At 40.9% G+C, this 23,628-nt stretch overlaps 1 protein-coding gene across 1 annotated transcript in view; it reads right to left on the reverse strand.

The window, feature by feature from the left end:
- The window catches only part of NEIL3 (nei like DNA glycosylase 3), a 57,674-nt gene extending 35,841 nt beyond the window's left edge, over positions 1-21,833 (reverse strand). Inside the window, exons 1-2 of the mRNA XM_075555780.1 lie at positions 21,619-21,833; positions 2,732-2,859 (exon numbers count right to left, since the gene is read on the reverse strand). Coding sequence (XP_075411895.1) covers positions 2,732-2,859; positions 21,619-21,768 — 278 coding nt within the window. The 5' untranslated portion in view covers positions 21,769-21,833. The remainder of the gene's footprint in view (positions 1-2,731; positions 2,860-21,618) is intronic.
- Between the last annotated feature and the right edge of the window lie 1,795 nt (positions 21,834-23,628).

Below are 23,628 nucleotides of genomic sequence, written 5' to 3' on the forward strand. Positions count from 1 at the left end.
GGTGCACCTGCCCCTAGTGGTGGAACCACTAGTCATTCAGTTGTCAACAGAGAAGTTGGCGGTTTGAACCCACCTCCCATGGCTCCACAGGAGAAAGAAAGTGAGCTGCTTCCACACAGATGAGAGCCGAGGAAACCTGCTGGACGGTTCGGCTGTGGCCTGTGTGGTGACCGGGGATCCAAGTTTACTGGAGGACACCACCAACAACCACATCACTTACAATCACGACCACATTTCAGTTTCTCCTCTCTGGTTATTCAAACGCTTTAGGCCATAAGATTCTTTTAAAATAATAATGATGGATTCCAGAAAAATGTTTTAGCACACGAAAAATTATTTCTCCCTCATCATATTTGTTTAACAGTTCATATTACTTAAACTCCAATACAGTAAACATTTGTTCATGTATACAGAATCTCAAATGGTAAAGCCCCAAACTATTTCTCTTCCCCATGTTACAAAAATTACCAACAATCAGAATCATATAAATTTCAGATTGGAAATAGTTATTCGTAGCTTTTCACTTTAGAAAAAGTAAGAAATAAAGCATTGTCAATATTTTTGTTTTGTTTTATAAATATCATATGAGTGTTTAGAAGTAGTATAGAAATCAATCACATATAACACCAAAAGCTGTATTTCTAAGTAAATGCATATCAAATAATGTTTAATGTACTAACAAGGAATCCTAATGGTGTGGTGGGGTAAGTTATGGATGATTAACTGCAAGGTTTGTAGTTTGAACCCACCAGCCGCTGTGTGGGAGAAAAATGAGGCCTCTGCTTCCAGGAAGACTTGAAGTCTTGAAAACCCATCAGCTTGCTCTGAGTCAGAATCGACTCTGTGGCAGTGGTGGGTATGACACTATTTCATGGCTAAATCCTTTCAGAATTGAAATAGCCCCTGTCTGATTCATACCTTTCTGAAATTTGGGTTCTTCGATGGCAGATTCTCTCAGAAGGATACATCTGCATTTTACTTTCAGAATCAGATGAATCCCAGCTACATTCATTGCTTGTCCTGTGAGATTCACATGCTTTATAACTAAAATCCTGTGGATTTCTGGGCATTAAGGCGAAACTATACACTATCATTAAGCATATGTCCTGATATTTGTTCTCTAAAGTGCAGACCAGGCTGTTGGATAGAAAGCAGGTCAGAAATGAACACTCCACTTTTCTATCCCCTGCTTCCTGCCCTGCAGGCTCATGCTGGATCTCATTGTGTTGACAGGGCCATCCATTATCCTAAGAAGCAGAGATGGCTGGAGCACTTTCAAAGCTTACCAGTATGTTAAATTGTGACAAGGGACACAGTTGATTTGATACGGTTCAGATCAGATTCACAGACCAGACAGAGTTACGAAGGGGAGCAGGCCACTGCTCATCACTCCCGCCCACCCATACACAGTGAGATCTGCTCTCCAGGGATCGCCCTCGTTTGCTTAGTTTGAAGAATAAGATTGTCCTTGTTTAAATCTTCATGGAACACTTACTGACAGCCTTGCACTGAGAAATGATTCCTCCTTATTCGCCTGGTGAAGAGCACTTGATGCACACCACCCTCTCATCCTACAGACATAAATCTGCACCCCACACCAGAGGATCAATAACATGTCAATGATTCCAGCCATCTTACATTAGACAGCATTGTGTACTACTCTGTTCAGCACAAGGCGTTTTCAGTGACATCAATAGACTACAGTCATAATGTAACCTGTCATTCATCATTACTGCAGGAACAGCAGGCATATGCTGATACTATCAATTCCAGAGTCGGGAAAACCACGGGGTGACAATGTTGTCCAAGGTCAGCCGCTGCTGACAGCAAGGAGCGAGCACTTCAAGGAAAAGCAATTACACAAACCCTGACATGTCCCAACTACACGGTGGATGAAATGCAATAAATAACAATCATGTTGTCATTTTAGCTCGTTGTGGCTACTCACCGTCAGTTAGAAGAAGAGGGTGAATTAATAAGACTTAAGTTTCAGGTGAGTGATAAGTGTTTAATATCCTAAAGAAACACTGAGAGAGAAAAAAGATCCTGAGAAACAGCACTAATCTTTAAAGTCTGTCCTAGAATAGGCTAAACTCAGAAAAGACCGTCTGCGATCTGATAAACGCACAAATCCATTTTCCTGAAAAAATTAAACAGGTGGTTGACCAAGCCCTGGAAATTACGTAAGTTTTAACACCCATTTTAACCTTAAGTAGTAGATTGCTCTCCCAGGAATTTCCACAAGAACTGTGAAACAATGGAAGACATGTTTTCCCGTGGAAAGTTTTTGGATTTTTTTTTTATAAATAAGTTTTCAGATTCCATTCATGTCCCAGAGAAAAGAAGAGAGTGAATATATAAAACTCGAGTGATACACTTAAGTCAAACAAAGAGCTGTCACAAAAATAAACTAGTGATGTCGCTGGATGCAATAAACCTTTGATGGAAACTCGACAAGAGAATCGCAGAGCAGGGAGCTGGAGGAATAGCAAAAGAGAGATCCGTTGCTGGTGGGAAGCCCTACTAGCCAATCATTGTTTTCTTTACAGGTAATAAATGGACCAGTACTCTAAGTAATGATGACATCACAATTTATTCTTCTTCTGCTTATTGCTTTCCACAATAGAATTGTTCCACATGATTGACTGTGACACCCTGCAAACTGTAAGAAAAGCCTTCAACACATCCTTAAACACAGAGAGACAAGATGTAGTGAGCAAGTTTATCTTACCGTAAAGCTTTTGGCCCGAAGTACATAAAGAGCTCTTTCCCCAAAGTTTCCACACCACTGTAGGCACATCCATTAAACAGTTGCAAGGCATTCTGGCTGCAATCTTTATTATGCTGTGCAGCAGCAGCCTAGTAGAAAATACATACATACACGTAAACACACACACAAACTCTACAGGTCCTACAAGTTAATTCTTAAATGTATTTATATTACTTCATTACCAGTGCATGCCCATGAGAAGAACAATCTCCAACAAGTCAAATAACGTAATCAGTTGTTTACATACAATTTGCCAAATTACTATTCAGTCATTCAAAAAGAGAGATGCCAAAAGAAAAAAAACAAATGAAGTGCAAAATGTAACTGGCAGGCAATCAAAATTAATTTCTTCCAGGACCATATGCCTATACACACATAGAAAGAGAACAGGGAACTATATGAATGTTTTTAAATTGCAAAATAGAATATAAGGCATTCCATAACTAGAGAGATAGCCATTCAGATAACAACAGCTAAAATGATAGATAAAATATAAAAGATAAATATTTGCAAGTGCATGGATAAAGGTGTAAGCAAGTAAGCACTAATATCCATGGCCATAAAGTTGATTCTAACTCATAGCAACCCATTATAGGGTTTCTGGGGCTATAAATCTTTACAGGAGCAGACAGCCTCGTCTCTCTCCTTCAGAGGGTTGCTGAGTTTAATAAGAGGCAACAATAAGGTAAAAGTAGGAGATAACGCTAAGAGGTGGGCATATCATGGACTGACAGCTTATGGCAGGGCCAGAGAGAAAATCTGGTCCATCTGAGTGAGAGAATCTAATAGACATGTGCCCCCCTCCATACCTCACTCAACAATAACAAAAAATAAGCCCTTTATTCCTTTTTACCATCTGCTGTACAAAATCAAACAAAATACTTACTTTTAGGGTTAAAATACATGAGGTGAACACTATAAAGAAAATCAAGGAAATTATAAACATGAAATAGAAGTTCTTTGGTGAGTTCCAATAGCAGGGAAGTTCTTCTGAAGTCAGGAAGCACGTGTGCTGCTGATGCTTCTTAAATTGTTATTTTCTATCCACTGCCTGTTTTATAAACAATGGAATTTGCAGTAAAATTCAATTAAAAATCTATATCTATAACAGAGTTGTAACTATTATATAAAATTAAGAACGCATTCTAATATCATATTCTCACATATCTCTAACTTAAAAAATTTTTTTTCAAATAGACCTAAGGATCCCGATAAGGTCCTAGAAGAAAAAAGCTCTTGGTGGAAGGATGGCTGTCAAAGGGATAATTAGACATAGAGCCTAGGAGCAAGTCAGACCTTTGTTTGTTTTAAGTATGTTGTTATAAATGTTTATAACAACATTTCTGGTCTGTTCTACTAATGAGCTCTTCTTAAATACAACGGTACTATCTATTTCAAAGGCTTTGTCTGTCCTAGGGAGGTAACAGCACGTTGGGGGTGGCGCTGGAGGTGGACACTGAGACCAATGACTACGCTTCCACTGAGCGCGGTCAGTGCTGAGCCAATGCCAGAAACCTCCAGCTGCCTGAAGATCGGGTCACTGACTTTACATACCTCCCTTGCACAATCACCTCAGGAGAATCAATCATTGGCTTCAAATGGCAGCGGAATTGCACGGGAGTAATTAAAAGCCTCCGGTTCTGCCCAAATCTCAAAGAGAACCCATAGGAACTAGAAATGCACACACCGCCAGGTCGTTAGAACATCTGCTTAAAAAAAAGTTTCATTGCCATGTCATTCGCATGTAATTCAATGATTTAAATGCACGTAAGAGATGTACGACGATCAGCACAATCAACTGGAGAACATTGTCTTCATTTTTGTGCTCATTGTCATGTGCCCCTTCTTTCCCCACCCACCCCGTCATAACCCCAAGGCACATCTGTTTGGGGCTTCTCTTCTAGATCTTGGATGATCTCTCATTCCTGGAATGATTTTCCAACATTGGCCAGGCAAGCGTGGGTACGCAGTGAGGGGAGAACACACTTTTACATTTGTCTTGCTTGGAGGAAATGAATTCATTAGAGCGCCAACTCAGGATGTGCCAAGGGTCCTGATGCTTTCCCACCAAACAAGACTTTAAACCATTTATATAAAAGGACTTCCAAAGGTTTGTGGAAAACTGGAATAGAAGGATTATGGAATTGTTCTACAAGCTTTCTAAAGTCCACTCATATATAATTCAAGCCAAGTGTACATTCAAGTAATAGATTTCAATATAGGTTTCTAGTAGCAACCAATTGGCAGGCAAAGAGTTTCACAAACTAGTCGGGGTTCTTTTCTGATGAGGGCAACCAAGGCACATGGCTTCTTTATTATGAGTGAACTTTGCCTCAAAATTGTTCATGCCTTAGGGTTTTGGAATCTCTGAACAAAGGGTCTAACATTTGTAACCCTAATTTTGAAATTAATTAGCCAGAGTATTGTTTCCCTATCACTCTAATGTTAATAGTCTTTACTGACAATTAGCTTTCTAAGCCTCATGCAAAGTGCCAGAGGAGCCTGGCAGCACAATAGAGATGCTGGATTGCTAAGGGAAAGGTTGGCCTATGGAACCCACCTGGTGGATCTAGGCGAGAACTACCTAAAGGTTGACTCCTGAAGATTACATCCAAGAAAACCTCATGGGAAATAGAGCAAAGAACCAGGAGGCAAAGACATTTATAGAGGCCTAAACACAGACATGTACATATGTACATATGTATATATATATATGTGTGTGTATGTATATATATATACAATGAGAGAGGAATAGCACTATAAACTCATATCTATATGTTAAGAATTAAGGTTGCAGATGGACATTGGGCCTTGACTCAAGTACTCCCTTAACACAAGAACACTTTGTTCTAACAATCTGGCATTCTGTGATGCTCACCTTTCCAACACGATCACTGAAGACAAAATGGGTGCATAAGCAAATGTGATGAAGAAAGCTGATAGTGCTTGACTATCAAAAGATATAGCATCTGGGGTCTTAAAGGCTTGAAGATAAACAAGCAGCCATCTAGCTGAAACGCAACAAAGCCCTCATGGAAGAAGCACACCAGTCTGTGTGATCATGAGGTGTCCATGGGATCAGATATAAGGCATCTAAAACCCAGAATAAAACCATACCCAAGGTGAATGGGGGCGTGGCATGGAGTGGAGACCCAATGCCTATCTGTAGACAATTTGACATCCCCTCACAGAGTGTCACAGGGAAGAGATGAGCCAGTCAGGGTGCAGTATAGCACCGATGAAACACACAACTTTCCTCTAGTTCTTTGGTGCTTCCTTCACCCCACTATCATGACCTCAATTCTACCTTACACATCAGATTAGACCAGAATATATACACTGCTACAGATAAGAGTCTGCAACACAGGGAATCCAGGATAGATAAACCCCTCAGGGCCAATAAGGAGAGTAGAGATACCAGGAGGAATAGGGGAGGGTTAGGGGAGAAAGGGGGAACTGATCACAGGGATAAACCTAGAACCTCCTCCCAAGGGGACAGATAATAGAAAAGTGGGTGAGGAGTGACCGAGGATGATGTAAAATATGGATAAAATAATCTATAACTTTTCAAGGGTTTATGAGGGAGAGTGGGGGGAAGAAATGGGGAGCTGATATTAGGGGCTCAAGTGGCAAGGAAATGCTTTGAAAATGATGATGGCGGCATATGTGCAAATGTGCGTGACACACTGGAGTAACGTATGGATTGTTATAAGAGATGTAAAATCCCTCAATAAAAGTATTTTTTTAAAAAAGAAAGAAAGAAAACCTCATGGGCCAGTTTTGTTTTATCGCGTGGAGTCATAATGAACTTAGACTGTTTCTAAGGCACCTAAGAGTAAATGTAGTTGCCCTTCAGTAAAAAGTATGGAGGGAGGGGTATATCTGGCCTCCTCTAGCTTCCCTAGTGCAATGAGGCAGAGGTCAAAATTGTCTCCCCCACCTATATCCTTCTTTACTTATTCTGACATCAACCATTCCACCCACAGCACTCTACTTCTATGCTTCTATGCTGGGTTCGGTATTTCATTGCAATGGTCACAAAGAAGTCATGGTTCAGGGGGCTTGTTTGGGAATCTAACCGTGAATCAAGCCAGAAGTAGAAGACATTAAAGCTACAAACATGGATTCACAGCAACACCCTCAGACAATATTGAATTCAGACTTTCCATCGTGTGGTTCTTGGGCTATGCCTCCATGGACCATGAAGCCAGCCCACTGCTTTGCCTCACTGTTTTGTCTCAGGGTCTGCCCCTGTTTTGTCTCAGGGTCTCTTTACCAGGGCTCTGGTGTCTCTGGTCTTGGCCTCTGCCAGGTCAGACAGCAGACAAGACAGTCTTGAACCCTCTATGTTGGTGGCTATTCTTCAATGGCCTTGGGATTTCTCTCTCTTCCAGGCAAGATGGCTTATCCTTACAGGGGCTGCAACCAAACAGTCCAATCCCCTCTTTTAAAATATGTTCTGTCAGCTCCCACATCACTATTTTTTACTGTTCAGCCCCATTTCCACAGTCCCAGCCCTAGTCATTTGGTGCGAGTTACAGAAACATAGCTAGAAGAGCCCTGTTAAGAAATCTCACTCCCCAACCCTCACCCCATCCCCACACCCAGCCTAGCTTCCGTTAGTACTTCCTGCAAAGGCCAGGGGACAGATTTTGTCCCCATTCATACAGAAAGCTACATCGCTGTAGCCTCCTCTACTACTTGTTTAGCAGGGTATTGGCTCCTACTACGGTCCCAGGAAGGACTGGTGGGGCAGTAGGCTAAAGATTGTGCTGCGCTCTGGAAGGGCAAAACTTCATCTGTCCCCATAAAGATTTACTACCTCTGAAAGTCTAAAGAATGGTTCTACTTTATCTTATTGGGTCACTATTGGTTGGGCCGGGTCTGGACTAGGCAGCCCCTTTCTCCTTTCTGGCTCCTTTAGGAAGATAGAACTTCAAGACCCCATTTCCAGCCTCTCAGGAGGATAAATGACGGACTGAAGTCTACATCTTCTGCCCCAACCTTCCAAGGAGCTTATCTCTGCAGACCAAGGTTGTACAGTCCCCGTCCCAGCACTTCAGGGAGTAGGTTGGTAAGCGACAAAGGCACTTCCCACGGATCGCATCCTGACTTAAGGTCCTGCAGCTGCAAGCAACAAATCTCCCTTCTTGTTGTCAATGTCTCCCTAGCCCGAGCCCTAGATATCTCCCACTGCCTCACCGACCAGCTGCGATTTCCCTGACCTTACTGAATGGGTCTCGGAACCTCCCAGGAGCTCAAGATGCTCCGGTCCCTTTCTCTGCCCTCCCTTCCCTCCTGGGAGCTCTTTCCCCACCCTAATAAAGCCACTCTTAACCTCACCTTCTTTGTCTCAATCCTATCTCCGTTCGGTGTCTCAGAGTTGACCTCTCAACTGTGAGCTGGGAGTGACCCAGTGGCAGTGCTGAGGAGTCCCCCTCCATGCTGTAATCTCCTTGAATGCCTTCATAACAGCAAGTTAAATCTCAGATTCAATATCTATTAAATATCTGGTTCACTTTTTTTTCCCCTGTCCACTCCTACATCCCTTTTTTTCTGCACTACCATAAATCTAATATCCCTCATCCCTATTTCTCACAATGGGTAACCACGTTTGGGTTTCACTCACTTCATACTTGCCTCTTCCCTGTCCAGACATGCTTTCTATTTCTTGCATCTGACTTTATCATGGTTTATAATGGCTCTTGGCAAAGAAACTGACAAGGTAACCTTGAAGTATACGGTGCTGTCACAACACCTAATAAAACAGTAAATGAGTCCCAGTTGTCTCATGTGAAGTCTGCTCACAGTGTCAAATTAACAGCTTTAACAGGAACTCACACCATTTAGTTAAAATTCTAATAGCTAGCAGCTATAATAATTCATGTTGCTCACTTGGCTTTGTCTACTACTTCGGCATCTTCTGACAACAAAGGTGGTCTAGAAAGGTGTCTAGAAAGACACCTCTCTTTATTCTTCACTCAAAGTGGACCTGTTAGATTCGTTCATTTGAGCAAAGTTTCTCGCTCTTCGATTGTGTGCCAGGTCTCCCTCTCCCTGCTGGGCACGCCTAAATAAACGATCTCAAATGCATGCTGTGCTCCCATGGAGCTGGCCTTCCAGCCAGGGAGGAGGGGTAGCAATAGACATGATCACACAATAGGTTGAACATTTTGCAAAGGGACTGTGGTGCAAACATAGAAATCCAGCACCGGGGAACAGAGCAGTAGATTGGATCTTTTAAAAGGTCAATCATAACCTCATCAGGAAAATGACATCTGAGCCAGGAAGCAGGTGCAGGGAATGGCAGTGCAAAGGTGCTGTGTGCTCGCGGGCAGGCCCACACGGCTGGAGTGCGGCAAGCCAGAGGCAAAAGTAGGAGAAAGATGACAGGTGAGAGAAGTCATGTGGCCCACAAGGCCCACTCTTTCAGCTTTCTTTTGTCTCTGACAAATAATGATCCACATGATTCAATGTATGAATCATCTTGGAAAAAACCTGATCTACATTATTGTTAAAATGGTTGATAGAAAACTGTTGGGTAACGTACTGACTAAACAAGGATTGGGAAGTTACTTAACGCAACAATACTACAATACTCCAATCCAGAGATGAAAGAGGCTTGTATCAAACGGTAGCAGTGGGGTCAGTGAAAGAACATATTTTGACGAGGTGTAACTGATGTAGTCCCTGTGGGGGGGGTGAGTGAGAAAGAGAGGATCCAAGATGATCTCTGGGGTATGAACAGATGGGAAGATAGACGTGTCACTCAACAAGATGAGGAAGAGATGGGTTCTACTGTAGACCTGTTATGGTTGAGTTACCTGTTAGACATGCACCTGAAAAGCTTGAGTAGGCAGGTGGATATATGAGCCTGGGGTCCAAAAAAGAGGTCTGGGTTACATTTGTGTAGTGATCAGTATATAAATGACTTCTAAAGCTATAGAATGAAAACCCTGGCTTTCTCATTCCCCTTTTATTAAAATGTTCAGGATGCTTACTAAGGTGTATTAGAAAGAGTTCCAAAATTTATCTGACTCTGATCTTTATCCTAGCTTTCTCTTCAGAGTTCCTAACTATGGACTAAATGCGCTTATAAGATGTCTCAAAATCATAAGAATCCTACCCTGTGAGGAATGTGGTTCCATATTGTGGTAATTACATAATCTGGTGTCAATTTGGCACCTGATAGGATTAAGAGTGAAAGGGTGGACTCTAGTCTGTCAATCAGATCATAGCCAGTGAGGCCTATGTGTGGGCATGACCTTCTGAGAATTCCTGGATTTCCTCATGGGAGGCGGGAGGCAGGAGACAGTCAGTCTGTCTGTCTGTCTCTCTCTCTCTCTCCCTCCCTCCCTCTCTTCCTTGGAGATTCTCTACTGACAAGACACATGGTGCTATGCCTTGGGAGCTGGAGAAGCCACATGAACTTACCCTGAAGCAACCACATCTCTGGAGGTAGAGAAGCCATGTGGAAACCCCTGCCAGTGCTGGGAAGCTTACAATGCCACTGGATCCACAAGACTTCCAAACCACTGGCCTGTGATCCTCCTGCATTTGGCATCATTGCATGTATTTTGTGAGTCTGAAGAGGATTTTATGGATTAGTATCAGACATATGGGCTAATATTGAAGTTAAGTGCTTGATCTGGATTTGGTTGGGGCATTTTCTCAACATTCAATTGCTCTTGTATACAAACCTCTTTCTTAAACACATATGAGTATCTATGAATTTGTTTCTCTAGTCTACCCAGATTAACACACATATATAATTGTTTATGGGAAGCATACTTGAAATATTCTCTATAGCCAACATTAGATGTTTAAGAAGATGTAATGTCCAGAAGTAGACTAAAGAGGCTACAAAGCTTGCACTGGAGTATAAAATATATGCCCTCAAATCTAATGTCAATGATGAAAAATTATTGAAAATTTCACTATTTAGGCAGGGAAAGCCTTTCCAAAGTTGATGGTTGCTGGGCTACTTATTAACAAGATAAAGTTGAGAAATGTGCTCTTGTAAATAAATCCTCTTGTGTGTAAGATGGTGAATACAAAATACAAAGGTCAATATACTTAAAATGCATGAGAGCATTAGATCTCTTTACACAGCTATCAATGAAAAGTGAAATATGTTGTCCTGCCTGATAGGGCCTATAAGAGCACCACAAAACAAATCCTTAAATGTGTAACACCTGGCTTACTAATTTTTCTGATGTGTCCCTCTTCTCCGTAATTAAAAACAGCAGACAATATACATTAAAAGACAGTAAGTTGAAATTGTTATCAAATGACAGTCTATAAAAATACCATATATACTCGAGTATAAACTGACCTGAATATCAGCCAAGGCACCTTATTTTAGCAACAAAAATTGTATTAAAAATGTGCTGAAAAACTCAGCTTATATGCGAGTATATACTGTGTACAACGATGTTTATGATCTGAGGAATATGAATATGATGGCATGGATATCAGGAGAATTGTCCCAGCTAGAACTATCAAAGTTAGAGAAATATTCTCTTGTGGAAGAAATACTGATTGAAACTGTTCCAACTGTACAGGTTAGGGAATGTTGACTTGAACACAGATAAGAATTGTTGCGATTTTTATACTTGAGCAGGTACTTGGAGCTTTAAGTGAAATATTGGTATAACCTCTTCCTTTCTCACGTGTGTCAGGCCAGGTTGACTAGAGAAACAAATACAGTAAGATTCATCTATGGGTAAGAAAGAGCTTTATAGCAAGAAGAAATTAAACATCAAGAAAACGGCCTAGCCAAATAATATTCAAGTTCCTCTTCAGATTCACAGTGTCACATGCAATGAGGCAGAATGCAGGACTCTCACAAGCTGGTGGGTACAACGTCCTGTGGATACAAAGTCGGTAGAAAACAGGGCTGGGCTCAGGCATCATCCCAGGTCCACAAGCAGGAAGGTCAAGGTAGAGAAAGGGAGGTTGGGTGGGGGGCTCCCTGGGCCCTTGTTGTGAGAAGGCTGCACCCACATGTAGGCACCATTAGGCTGTGACTACCATCCCTACACTCCTATCCTCCAGTTGACATGAAATCATGTAACTACCACATCACATATTAACAAAGAGCCCCTGTGTGGTAGAGTCGACTTGTGCTCAAGAGTTCTTTCAATAGCTGCTTTTCCTAAAGTGAATCACCAGGCCTTTTTTTTCAAAGGCGCTTCAGTGTGAATTCAAACCCATAACCTCCACTCCATCGGTCAGCCTTTCTTTTCCAAAATGGAAAAAACAAACTCGCCATTGCTCTTAATGCCATTAATAGGGGAAAATTCGCTAATCTGTGGTCATTTATTTTCCAGAATGATTGTGTGAGTTCGTCATTGGCATCATGCAGGAGACTCAGGTACTCCTTTTCCCAGCCTAATAATCTACCTCCCAAACTAGTACCATCTCTTTCACAAGTCTTGGCATAGCACTCACCACACGGAATCACTATGTCTTGGAGACAGTGACTACTGAATTTCACCAAGATCCCAGAGAGCACAGAGAAGAAAGAGAATGAAGTTCAGTTTGTGGGATCCCTCAGATCCCTTTTCCTCCACCCTAGAACTGTACCTGGCTCACTAGCTTCCTACCCCCGGCTTCCGTGACCCTTCCTGAGCGTTTTGGACAGAAAGCGTTACCATGTCTTTCACTTCCTCTAGATATTGTTAGCCCCTCGTTCCCTTGTTCTCGATGTCATTAGAAAAGCTTCAAAGGTTAGGGAAAGGAGGTTTCATGGCTTGCGATGGCCTGTGGAAATGTAGATAGTGTGCTTCTTTCTAGAGAAAAAAAAATCCCTCCAGATTCCTTGTCTCTCAAATTTAAATAGTGGTTTGAATGGATTAAAAAAAAGAAAAGAGGAGGAAAAGTAAAATCAAAATGAACTTGGAGTTTTCAGTGACAAACAACAATCTCAAACAAAGGTTTGAAGCTCTCTCGTATTTTCCGAATGGGAGAGAGATTTAAATATGACTACCATAAAGTAAAAGGAATCTAGTTTAGGAAGATTTGCTGTATTTTCAACAATCAGCCCTGAGTGCCCTTGTTTTAGTTGGAGAAATTGATTTAGCATTGAAACACTTGCTTTACATACATCTACTCCAGTACCTCCAGTGGACCCAAAGGGAACAATGCTGAGAGATGTTTCATGTAGTCATCTAGTGCTTGACCCACAACACCTGTGTCCCAGCCCACTATCATTCCTAGATGAATCAGCTCTGGGTAATACACAGAGGAAAACATATCTTAAATTGGTGACTGGCCATCTCAAACATTTGCATAAATTTTTATCTTTTTTAAAAAGCTTAGGGGAAATTTGGTACATCAGAGAAGGCTTGTTCCACTTATTTTAAGAGCTATTGTACAGAACTCAGTACAGCTGTAAAAAGAAACCGAAGAGTGACGTGACTGTCACTTGTTCTCCTGTAGAATCTGGGACCTTTTGCCATAAGCTTTCGCTGCCCAGGCAAATTCAAACATTCATTTCCACAGGCTTATTATCTTTGCTATAACTATACACAATTGCCCAATATACACTTGACTTTCCCGTGTTGACCCTTACAGACCCGGTGCTGTATTATTTGAACATTTCATCCTTTCTGTGCCCCCTGAAATAGAAACAAAAATCTCCTTTGCCACACATTTAAGTATGATTGAGAAAGGTTCACCTTCCCGTTTTCAAGTGACTTAATAATATAAAATCTTCAAAACAACATATATTTTCAGAGACAGCACATGATTTATGGTACTGATTACCATTTATCCTGCTTATCCATGGGTGAACAAGAAAGATGAACTTTTCAGAGCAGAGTAGGACTTCCATAGATAAATGTCTCAACCCCAGTTGAAAAAAAATACCATATTTACTTGTATATTATCTCCTTCTCATTTTTCACATGGCGTTCCCTCTGAATGCAGCATTTTTCGTAATCAGAAGTTATTTCTCTACCAATCTAAACCGTCAAGAAAACAGTAAAGAACCTCATTTTAAAATGATCTCTAGGCATCCAAATAGAGGCCATCAGGCACACGCATCGGAAGGTATGCTACAAGTTTGACAGCGTAGAACCAGCAAGGCTGTCCGAGAGAAGAAATGTTCTGTTACGTTTTGTGAGGGCACCAGGTGATCACAAAGCCTTCTTAAGGGAAGAGGGCGATTGTCAGATAAATCGGTCTGCTAAGAAAACCCTGATCTCGGGAAAAGAAATAAACAAGCCCTGGGATGTGTAGACTTTGTTAGGCACTAAACTAAGACATTTTTGTTTTGTTTTTTAATGTTCTCTAATTTAAGCCTGACTAAATAAACTCAAACGAGAGTATAAGCAACTCCAGATGAGGAAATAACAAAGAGCTAGCCTTCAAAGTCAAGATGATCAAGTGTTATTTTCTCTACAGAACACTGAATCCTTCTGTGTTGGGTGAAAAACAGTAATGGTGGTGACGAATCGCCTCTCTGCATTTTCTCTACACTAAGTAAGAGTAAGGTGGACTAGTTATCTCTGTTACTGCCTGTTCAATGATGCTGCAGAATGCTGGGTGCTGATGACAGTGATCTTGAGTCATTGAGGTAAAATCATCTTCAATTTGAGTGTAAGCAGGTTCAACTTATGTAATTAGTGGTTTATCAAATGTTCATTTTCAAAAAATGAACTTCATTTCCCAGAAAAAGGAATGGTTGTGGATCATTAATTTCTTCAAATGATGGCAATAAAACAGCTATGACTTCTCTTGAGCATTCCTTTTTAAAAGGAGAAAGTTAGAATGGTAACTTTCACCGTGTGGCTCATATATTCTTTTGATTTAAGACTTTCCTTGTAACAAATATAAACTAACCATGCACACAAAGTAACAATGACAAATCCCACAGATACATTGTTGGTAAATCCTAAATAATTCTGCACCATCAACCTACGGTCTTATACACAGGTCAGTGGTACCCTAGCGAGGTGTAACATATCGCTGTCCCCAACCCCAGGTAGCGGGACGAGCGCCCATTATCTCGTAGGTGATTACCATTTCTCCACTGTTCATTCAAAGCCCCGTTTGGTTGTTGTTTTTTTTTTATCCTATTAGAAATGGATACTCTTGAACCAAAACAAAAATGCCAGTCATATGAGGTTGGTTTCAAAATGAAGGTTGTGTCAAGAGCAGAAAAGAGTAATAACAGTATGCCAAATGGGGAATTCTGTGTTGATGAAAAGCAAGTGAGGGAGTAGCAGAAAATGAAGGCTGACTTGGAACAGAGTCCAAAAGCTAAAAAAGCTCATCGTGGTTTAACGTCTTTTTATGGGGCTCTAGAGAGTGAATTGCATAAATGGGTTATGGAGCGTCATCAAAATGGTTACTGTGTAACATGCACGGGAATCCATATATGTGCTCTACAAATGGCTAAGGATGACAAATATAAAACACCAGGCATTGAAAAATTTGCTGCATCAGCAGGATGGTGTACCCGCTTCATGAATAGGTGTGGCCTATGTTTGAGACAAAGAACAAAGATTTCCCAGAAATTGCCACAAGACCTTGAAGAAAAAATTACCGTATGTCATTCCAGTAATTTATTATAAAACAAAGAAGGATTTATAATTATGACCTGGCAGATATTGGGAATATGGATGAAATTGCCTTGACTTTTGATCTTCCAAGCAACAGAACTGTGGCAAGTTTAGGAGGAAAAAATTTTTCTCAAAACCACAGGAAATGAAAAAAAAACCAACACTTTACCGTTGCTCTATCATGTTTGGCTAATGTAACTAAGCTGTGTCCTGTCATTATTTTTAAAAGAAAGACCTTGCCTAAAAAGATTAATTTCCCACCAAGAGTTACTGTGTGTGCACATGTTAAAGGCTGGATGGATGAAGACAGAACAAAAAATGGCTGGAAGAAATTTGGAACTGACGACCAGGAGCAGCCTTAAAGAAAAAGTCATCATTACTTTTTTGGGATATGTTCAGAGCCCACCTATCGGATGACAGAAAAAAAATTGGCAAAATCTAGTAAAGTTACTTTAGCCGTTATTCCAGGTGGGCTTACATCTATACTGCAGCCTCTGGATGTATCTTTGAATAAGCCTTTTAAAGACCGTGTGCGAAGGATGTGGCATCATGAATGGAAGTCATCTGGTCAAGCCCGACTAACAAAAGGAGGAAATCTCATAAAGCCTGGCATAGAGTTCATAGCAAAGTGGGTTCGAGATGCATGGGAAGACATTCCAGAAGACACGGTGTGACGTGCCTTCCAGAAATGTAGTATTAGTAATGCTATGAATGGCAGTGAAGACTGCACTTTCTGTGAAAATGACAGCAGTGATGGTGATGACGGCGATCTCAGTGAGGACAGCGTCTATGATGACCTCACACCAGCTGAAGCTCTGCATTGGGATACTGATGATGATAGGAATCCAGTTTTGAAGGATTTTAACTCTACATTTTAGCTTGGTTGCTGATTGAGCTCAGGGAATATTACTCTTAAGGTATCACTGTTGATACCTTATTGTTTTTGATTGAACCTATTTTCCACTTACTGTGCTGGTTTACTAATTTTAAATGACTTGTCCTTTTATTTAAAATAAATATTTAAATACATTACCCCACTGATGTCTCAATTTTTAGTAATTTTCTTTTCATTTGTTTTGATTATTGAAACTCCCTAATAGCTTCTGCATTTTCCACCCTAGGCTTATACTCGAGTCAATCAGATTTTCTGGTTTCCCAGGTAATAATTAGGTACCTCAGCTTATACTTGGGCTGGTTTATATTCGAGTATATACGGTATTTCCCCTGTCCTATCCACTCATTTAAACTTTTTTTAAAAGTTTAGATTCTGCTTATGACACTGTGGCGCTCTATGAAGGTGAATAAAAGCGACTGGCATATTACATACATGCATCAATCTAATAGGTGAGGGGGCAGTCAGGGGACCATGTTTCAAATGAAATAAAGGCTTGCACATAAACTGTTTCACATCCCATCTTATGAAAGGAGATTGAATTCACATTCAGATTACATACTGACTTCATGAAAATATTGACTCCGCCCAGCAATTAAAATGGGAGGATTGTCTCTTCACAGCTCATTAACCAAACACGTTCATTTATATTCCGATATTGCTTCTTACCATAAGGTTCCACAAGCTCCAGCAGAGTTTTATGCAATGTGCTTACACAGTTGCATAATTTTATGCTGACAAGATAGTGGATCAAAACTCTCAGAAATAATAGTGCATCCATGACTAGCAGAGGCTGGGATCAGCTGTGGCTAGATTTCCTTCAGAACGGAGATGTCAGTTGTCACAAGGAGGCAAACATTAAGGTGGCTTCTATGAACTTTCAACTGGACCAACATGGATTTCTCAGACAAATTGAGTGATTCCTACTGAGATGGGGATTTTTGACTTTTAATAATAATACTAATGACAGTCATTATGGAAGTTTAAGAAATACTTTAATACTAAATCAATGTTTCCATTTTTCTAGCTCTCCTTTGTATTTTGTTAGCACGTTTACAGTACTGCATAGTTCAGGGAACATGGGATTCAAAAGGATACGTCTTTGGAAGCCCCCTTTTCTGTTGTTGAATCGTTGCTCTTTGTTTTGACTGGACAGTTTTTCCTGAAGGTCCTTACTGCTCGGACTCCAAGCAAATAAGACACTGTCCAGCCCTCTACCGCCCACAGGAGGGCTAGCCCCATTCTTGTGACAATCGTGGACTTAATAAAATAAGGGTACACATTATCCTCTTCTCAGGATTGGTTTTTTCCTGACGATATGTCTAAAGTAAGCTAGATGAAGCTTTGTTATCTGTATTGTTTTGCTTTGTTTTTTTCATGCTGTCATATAAGCACCAATCATTTCAATCCAGGAGCAGAAACGTTTAAATAGCTTCAAGGTTCTGGCATGCATGCCCAAGAAACAGAATCTGTCTGTACACTAATGATCTTGTCTGAAGCTTATGGCAACCTACTGTGTTATTGTGCTTTGTTTCTAAACGCTTGTTGTCATTTGAATGAAAGCTTACAAAACAAATTGATTTTCCATTCAACAATTCACACACATTTTTTCTTGTGATAATAATGGCAATTCCCATGATCTCACAGCAGTACTCCCACTTCCTTCTCATGTTTGATCTACTGTCCTATCAACTCCTGCTTTCTAAACTTGATTTTTAGGCCAAGACTGCACTTTTGTTCTCAGATGGTTCCCTTCTGCCAAGAGTGTATAAGCTCAGGGCTTACTACTCACCTGGTCCAAAGGATGAATAGAGAATTTGGGTCTCAGCTTATACAGCCTGGGGCCAGAACAAGATGCTTCCAGACTACCATTGCAGGCCACCCTGAAAGGAATCACTAAAGTACAAGACACAACAGAGAAAGGTGGAATCCTTGAGAGAAGGCCCTTAATTTTTATGCCTAGAGCTGAACTCAACCTCATGGCTTAAACTCTCAATCAAACAACAATTTACCCTGTTTCAATGAAATTCCCCATAGCTCCTACTTACCTCTAAAATATAAAAGACTCTTCATGTTTACAAAAGGTCATGTTTTACCAGACCAAAGGTACAGAAAATGAAGTCATGGCAAAATATACAGGATGTCACCGACAGCTACAGAGATTATGAAATTCCATATTGCTATTTCTAATCCAGTTTCTACCGAACCATATTATTGATCCTAAAACACAAAGACCTACTATAATTTTTAATACTTCTCCTTATCAAGATAGCAAGCATAATACTATATATACTCGAGTATAAGCCTACCCGAATATCAGCCAAGGCACCTGATTTTACCACAAAAACTTCATTTAAAAATGTGCCTCTAATAAAATGTAAAAAAAAAAAAGAAAATGATTAGGGCAAAGAATGTACAGATGTGCTTTATACAATTGATGTATGTATATGTATGGATTGAGATAAGAGCTCTATGAGCCCCTAATAAAATGTTTAAAAAATTCCTCAAAAAATAAATGTGCTGAAAAACTCGGCTTACACCCGAGTATATACAGTACGTTAAGGGTATGACTTTCTATATGAATATAGTTTGGGTATTTTTCCAGTGATGTGAGTAACTGACCAATATAAATGAAGCACTTTATTACTGAACATGAGTGAAGCTACTAGAAGCAAATTAGCAGAAGGTCTAAGAGAATTTGGTCTGACTGTATGGAATAAAACCAAGGCAGTAGCAGAAATAAGAGGTCTCACTTCTCTAGCCAATACAGAATGACTACTACATATCACATGCCTACACTCTGGAAAACAAAACCAGCCCCTTTGACAGAGGGGACTGTAACCTGGGGCTACAGGAGATCATGCCTGCAAAAGGCACTCCCGACGCACCTTATGCTTTGTCAGCAGATAATCACAACACACCGGAAAAGAAATGTCCGTGCTCTTTTGTTGTTGTTGTTCGTGTTATTTTTAACCTAAGTGCCCAAGAAACATAATGTATGTTGTGATAAACTTTTTGCTAGCTCTGCTAGATGAATAAAACAAGGTTCCTAAGGTGAGTGTCCAACCTGATGTCTTAAAGAACTATTATTGTATCAGACAGAACGCATTGTAAAGCCGAGTTTTTCAGCACATTTTTTAATGAAGTTTTTGTGGTAAAATCAGGTGCCTTGGCTGATATTCGGGTATGCTTATCCTCGAGTATATATAGTATTATGCTTGCTATCTTGATAAGCTCTTTAAAACATCAGGTTGGACACTCACCTTAGGAACCTTGTTTTATTTATCTAGCAGAGCTAGCAGAAAGTTTATCACAACATACATTATTTTTGAAAGATGTAATTTATTATAGCTATAGATATAATCATCTCAAAGTCCTTGCCAAGACCTGGTGCCTTCACTTTCTAAAGTGATTCTTCATCTCTTCATCTCCATCACTAACTCTAACCCAAGCTCTAGTGACTCCCCACTTAGATTATTGAGACAGTCCCCTAAGTGAGAGAGTAACCTGGACTCTCTTTCACCCAGTCTTTTCATGTAAAGTGTTCATTTGAAAGAGTAAATGGATCTCATCACACTCGAAAGACCTCCATTATTTCTAGGATAAACACTAAAGTCCCTGAACTGGTTTACATTGTTCTTCATCTGCTGGACCCTCCCCACTAGGCTTATTTCAAATACCCTGCCCTCCCATGTCAGAGTCTTTGGGGTGGGGGAGGCACAAATGGATAACTCACAGCTCTGTTAAACTAAACACTGGTGGTTTGGGTCCAGAGAGAGAGGCACCTTAAGCAGAAATGCCTGGTCATCTACTTCTGAAAATCTGCTATTGAAAAAATCCTATAGAGCATCTGTCATAATTGACTTTACAAAGCGTTCTGTCTGATAACAAGTCTATTCACATCGCTCAACTATGAGCAGAGGGGATGCACGAAAAGCTTAATCCGTGTGTGGACTCTGCAGATGGACTTTGGGTCTCCACCGTCATCCACAGTCTTCTGCAACCAGGTGTTACCAATTTAAACTCTGAGATACAATTTCCTCCTTCTGATTTGGATTTTTTTTCAGCCTCTCCCATATGCTTAGCACTCTTCTTTTGCTACTTTTCTGGCTGCTAACTTTTGGCCCAGATTCTGCATATCTCCTACCCATTTTCCAGGACTAAATTCAATGATCACTTTCCAGAGAAATCATCTTTGTCCTTCTTTAAATTTCTTACTATGCATGCCATGTACCTTTCCCCCAGAGTACATATATTTCTTTAGGCTATTATTTTATGAATGTATGTATCGCTCCCCAATTAAAGTATAATGAAGAGCAAGTATTGGTTTTTACATCTCATGTGTTCCCTGGGTACCTTAATTATTAAAAATATTGCCAAATGATTTTCTATAAGCTTAATGTTCTTCAAAGATTATCTCTGTTGGGTCCTGAGACAACTCTGAGAAACACTACTTACTACAACCTGTGGGCATGAAACAAAAGGGTAATCGGTAGGAGATGCAAAACTTACTCCCATTTGTTTTCTAAGTTTGAAGAAGTATTTTTTTATACTTAGAGTCTCATTTTTTTCAAGTTGTAAGGATATGATAATTTCATAGCAGGTTACTTTTCTTCCAGGACCAAAGGCTATGAAGAAGCTTTGGAGTAAAAAATTAAGTACTGTACAATATTGCATGTGTCCATGAAATACAATCACCCGCCCATCTAAAGGGCTTTTAAAGCAAGATGGCTTTATCGGAATAGTTATAGCACAAGTGCTGCGTTCTTACCAAATGAATACCACACCATCTGCAGTGAATGCCTGAGTGGCAAGAAGCTGTGCTGCAATTTATTTTAAAGAGAAATAAATTCGCTTAAGGGAACCAGAACTGGGTCTCACTACCCTTTCATTAAATGGCAATATTAAGCTGAGTGGGAAGGTCCGAGCTAAATTTTCTATGTTCAGTTTCAGAATTATATATTAGCTGTGAAATACTTATCAATTGCAGACTATTGAGCAAGCAAGAAGCTAGAATTTTATGTTAAGAGGCGATCTTCTTTAAAATGTAAAGGGCAGTGAGAAAGGGGGAAAACGCATGCTAAGCGGTTGTCAAGATCTGGTAATATTAACAGTAGAAATTGCAGCAGCCTACACAGGGTTATAAACGAGTTAGGCAAATTGAAGTGGCTTCTCGCCCTGCCCAAGCCAGCTCAGCCCAGCACTGGGTCTACGCAGGCGCAGTGGGACTGCCTTCTCTGTAAGAAGCCAGAGCCTCTTTGGGAAACGCGAGGTGCTGAACACCTAGGCCACACCAGAGAGATGGCACTTCAGAGTCTGGAAAGCTGAGGAGCCTTGGTTTCATTTGTGTCTACCGGCTTCGCAGCAGGTTAACAGGGGCACCTCACCTGGGCACAGTCCTCCCCGCCAGGGGCTTCCAACCCCTGGGCGTGCAGGCTCCGCAGGGCGCTTCCCCGGACTTCAGTCACCGTCTGGCCCGGCAGCACTTGCGCCCGAATTTTCTCTCCATTTAAAGTACAACCTGGTCCTTCCACCATGTCTGGAATCGGCACTGGGACCCACCATTTGCTGGGCCCAGAAAAGGAAACTGTGGGTCCTAGACTCAGTGAGAGGAAGTTCAAATCTCCCGCCCGCCTGGCCCCGCCCAGCGCCCGCCCAGGCCCCGCCCCCGGCCCAGGTCAGCCTCCTGGCAGTGCTGCCAGAGCCCTGTGTCCTGTGCTGCATTCGCCCTGCAGGATCCCAATGTTACTGGCCACTGGCACAAACTGAGCCTGCGGAGCCAGCCGGCCCGATGAATCAGAACTGTGTAGAAAGGAACAGACGAAATTGATAACCTCCAAGCCTATTTTCAACTTTAGATTTTCGCCTTTTTCCCTGAGTTACTCAATATTAGGGAGCATCACGGACACATTGCGGAATCTTCTCATTCCCTTTTACCAGGCACTTTTAGAAGTCTTTTTGTAACCCTATTTACAGACCTGACCTGACCTTTGCTTCCGTCCTACTTCCAAGATTGCCACAGAGAGCCTGGCAGGGTCTATTTTTGTGTAGTCTCTTTCTGATGTGGATTGGAGAGAAGGGTCTGCGAAGAGGCTTGTTAGAACATGCAGCTTTAATATATTTAGCATGTACTGAGAAAAAATGCCTTTGCATGCCAAATATCTACTAGTGCTTATATTTAAAAACATCTTCATTTTTAGAGAGCTAAGTGGAATGATCTGCCAAAATCTATGCAATGGATTTATTATGAGATAGCTCCAAATGAGTGTTATTTTAAATTGCTTTGTAGTGTTTTATATGAATTTAAGCAGACTTATCAACAAACCCACACAAAGCATACAAAATCATATGTACAAATATAGAGAATTAATTACTTTCTTTTTGAAAATTGAACTATGGCACCTTAAAATAATATCCATTTGTTTTTAAAAGCATATAATTGTGCTAAATTTAAGCCTGAAGAAGATACAGGTGTTCAACAAGTTTGTTTAAAAAATAGAATTGGAAGACAATGGAATTTTTCAACAAACTTTGTGATGCTACCATGTACATTGCTATATCCAGGATCCCTGCTGGCTTTGTGGAGTAAACATTCTTAAGTGAAAGGTCGAGAGTTCAAACCCAACCAACACTCCATAGACGGAAGAGCTGGCTTTCTATACCTAACCTGCCTTGCACGTTCCGTGTAGCGTCACTGTGAATTGAAGTAAGTGTATCTGTGGAAAGATAGATGACAGATTGATAGATATAAATATAGATGCTAGAGAGTTTATTTTTAATATATCAATTATGTATGTTTGAGAAGTATTAAATCTTCATCTGGTGAGAGATCAGTGGCCCAAAGTCATCTGGGTGCAGTTCTGGATGACTGTGTGCCTCAATCCCTTATTACTAGATCATTTTATGAAATACTGAAGAAATAATCTCACACTCTCCAATTTAATTTCAGTCACAGTCTCTGCTGTTGTTGAACAAAAGCCCTGTGCATCCTCACACTCACCTTTAACTACAACGTAATGAATAGGCTACTTGTTACTTCCAACTTTCTGTGAATGAGCGTTCTGCAATGCTCTAGCTGGGTGGTTTTGACTCAGTGCCCCTCGAGAGTTGTCCAGGCTGCAGTCATCTACATATCCATTTCCAAGGTCCTCTCAGTCATCGGAATATCAACTTCTACAACACAAACTCACCTGTGTTGAAATGGGCAGGAAACTTCCCCATCTCATCGCCTAGGTCTTTCCCCAGAGCTGTTCTCACAGGGGGGCCGCTGACTTCCCCTGAAGCAGTGGTTCTCAACCTTCCTAATGCCGTGACCATTTCAGACAGGCTCTCCTGTGGTGGTGACCCTCCCCCGCCCAACCATAAAATTATTTTTGTTGCTACTGCATCACTGTCAT

The sequence above is a fragment of the Tenrec ecaudatus genome, chromosome 8 (assembly GCF_050624435.1).
Source record: "Tenrec ecaudatus isolate mTenEca1 chromosome 8, mTenEca1.hap1, whole genome shotgun sequence".
Classification (NCBI taxonomy): Eukaryota; Metazoa; Chordata; class Mammalia; order Afrosoricida; family Tenrecidae; genus Tenrec; species Tenrec ecaudatus.